This window comes from Salvelinus alpinus, chromosome 3 (genome assembly GCF_045679555.1).
Source record: "Salvelinus alpinus chromosome 3, SLU_Salpinus.1, whole genome shotgun sequence".
NCBI classification, from domain to species: domain Eukaryota; kingdom Metazoa; phylum Chordata; class Actinopteri; order Salmoniformes; family Salmonidae; genus Salvelinus; species Salvelinus alpinus.
This window is the reverse complement of record NC_092088.1, coordinates 83,107,998-83,109,950: the sequence shown is the minus strand read 5'-3', so window position 1 is coordinate 83,109,950 and position 1,953 is coordinate 83,107,998. Positions and strand designations below refer to the sequence as shown.

The 1,953-nt window shown below is 39.7% G+C and overlaps 1 protein-coding gene across 1 annotated transcript; it reads right to left on the bottom strand.

The window, feature by feature from the left end:
- Window positions 1-257: 257 nt before the first annotated feature.
- On the bottom strand, window positions 258-1,748 carry LOC139569764 (zinc finger CCCH domain-containing protein 8-like). The gene is made up of 3 exons (XM_071391136.1): window positions 1,654-1,748; window positions 1,171-1,305; window positions 258-869 (listed from the first exon to the last, which is right to left on the bottom strand). The coding sequence occupies exons 1-3, from the start codon at window positions 1,741-1,743 to the stop codon at window positions 831-833; spliced, it is 264 nt and encodes an 87-aa protein (XP_071247237.1). The 5' UTR covers window positions 1,744-1,748; the 3' UTR covers window positions 258-830.
- Window positions 1,749-1,953: the final 205 nt, after the last annotated feature.

Here is a 1,953-nt window from a genome sequence, read left to right as displayed (position 1 = left end):
CACAACCACTACATTCTTAGTAGTTTTTAGATGCAGAACGTTTAGACCGAGATTATTTCAGTTTGTGAAGTTTCTGATCAACTTTTTCTTACCTTATCAAGCAGGTCTTTGGTCATGACATTCAAAGGATCGTGGGAGAATTTACAGTTGTCTCCCTGATAACACTTGAAAGAACTTCCAGGGATATTCACGTACACCCACAAGTCAAGGACAAGGACACGTATGGAGGAGTAAGTGGATTACAATTGTCTGTTTTTATGTGCTGAACCCAAAGACAAATTTCCACATTGTGTAGACAAAGTTTTTCTTATTCTAATATTATTACACATGTTACATTGCATATATATGAAGGACATCACCTACTTATCTCACATACTATAACACACATATTACACAGTGGTTTATAAAGACATTTGTTTCCATCTTAACCTCGTCCATATATCTGATGGTCATCTACTGACCCCTTGAGTCATGATGACGAAACACATGAGGGAAGTCAACAAATGAATCTCCTTTCATCATGATCAGATAAGTGTAAACCCTCAAGAGGTGGAGTAATGTGTTCATTCCAGGGTTTGGGTCCATTTCAATCCAGTAATTTCAGGAAGTAAATTGGAAGTAAAATTCCAATCCATTGCTTATGTTTACTTCATGAATTAACTTAATGAAATGGAATTGTCCCCAACCCAGGTTCATTCCACCCATAGACAAATCCAGAATATTTGCTGGTGATCCATGTTGAAGGATATTGTGCATGTAGATGCAATTGTCCCCTTTACTGCAGTATCATTGGAGGTAGAATTTACACATACACAGCTCCTTCTTCTTGTCTAGTGTAACCAGCTCGAGTTTGAACTTACACTGGTCCCCTTGAGGAAACAGAAAAGACAGTTTGAGGGTGAGTATGAGGTGTGAGAGACAGAGATAGAATACAATACTGTTTTTAAAAGCAAATCAGAATAACAGCATTAAAAGTGAATTGATTTACTCTGCACTGTCATGATACTAACACAATATAAGCAGTTCATAGATACTTGTGACAAGGCTTAATGAATTATGAGCGCATCATAATGCATTTTACCTGTAGACCTTAGGTAGTGTAATCTACATTTCTGTTTTTTTACATTTCTGTTACATTCATCGCAGAGGTGCTGATTTGACTTGTCTTACCTTAATGCATCGTACCTCCAGGAAGTATTTACAGATGTATCTCCTGTTGTGCTCCACCGTGTGTTGATTGATGAAATCCTTGGTCATGATGGGATGCTTCTCCTGAAAACCCCCAGGACCCTTCCTCTGTCCCTCCTATTGGATAAGATAACCAAAGGTAATCTTTGCCCTGACGTTTCTTCTGAAAACCACCAGGAGGGCCCTTCATTTCTTTCCTATTGACAAGGTCACCAAACAGACAAAATGGAATGGTCTGATCTCTAAACCGAGGTACATTCTAGCGTTCTTTCTCAATGAATCCTTCCTAGATTCCTCTCATCTTCTCTCCTCATCACTTTCTCAAACTGCATTGGAGAAGATCCAAGGTTCCTCCCCTCTGACCTTCTAGGAGGTGAGGAGAAAGGATGCAAGAAATCAAGGAAAGATGAATTGGAAAAAGCTTGGATTAAGAAGCCATTTTAGGAAGCCATCTTTGTTCCTTACATGCTTCATCCCCTTCCTGGCCTGCTTGGCCCCTCCTCTCCCATGACCACTCCCCCAGTTTTTGTTGCCTTTCATCTGCTGCATCTGCATCTTGATGTTCTTGTTGAGCATGTTGCCCCGCCCCCTTCCTCCCACTCCTCATCCTCTGCCCCCACCCACTAACCACCAACTGAAAAACACAACAACCATTAAAAGTCAGAACAATAGGATCTAATACGTAGATCTTTGTAAAACATTTATGTAAGCTGAAGTAAAATAAAAAACACATTTGTCAGAGGTGATATGAAAATCCAAAATGAA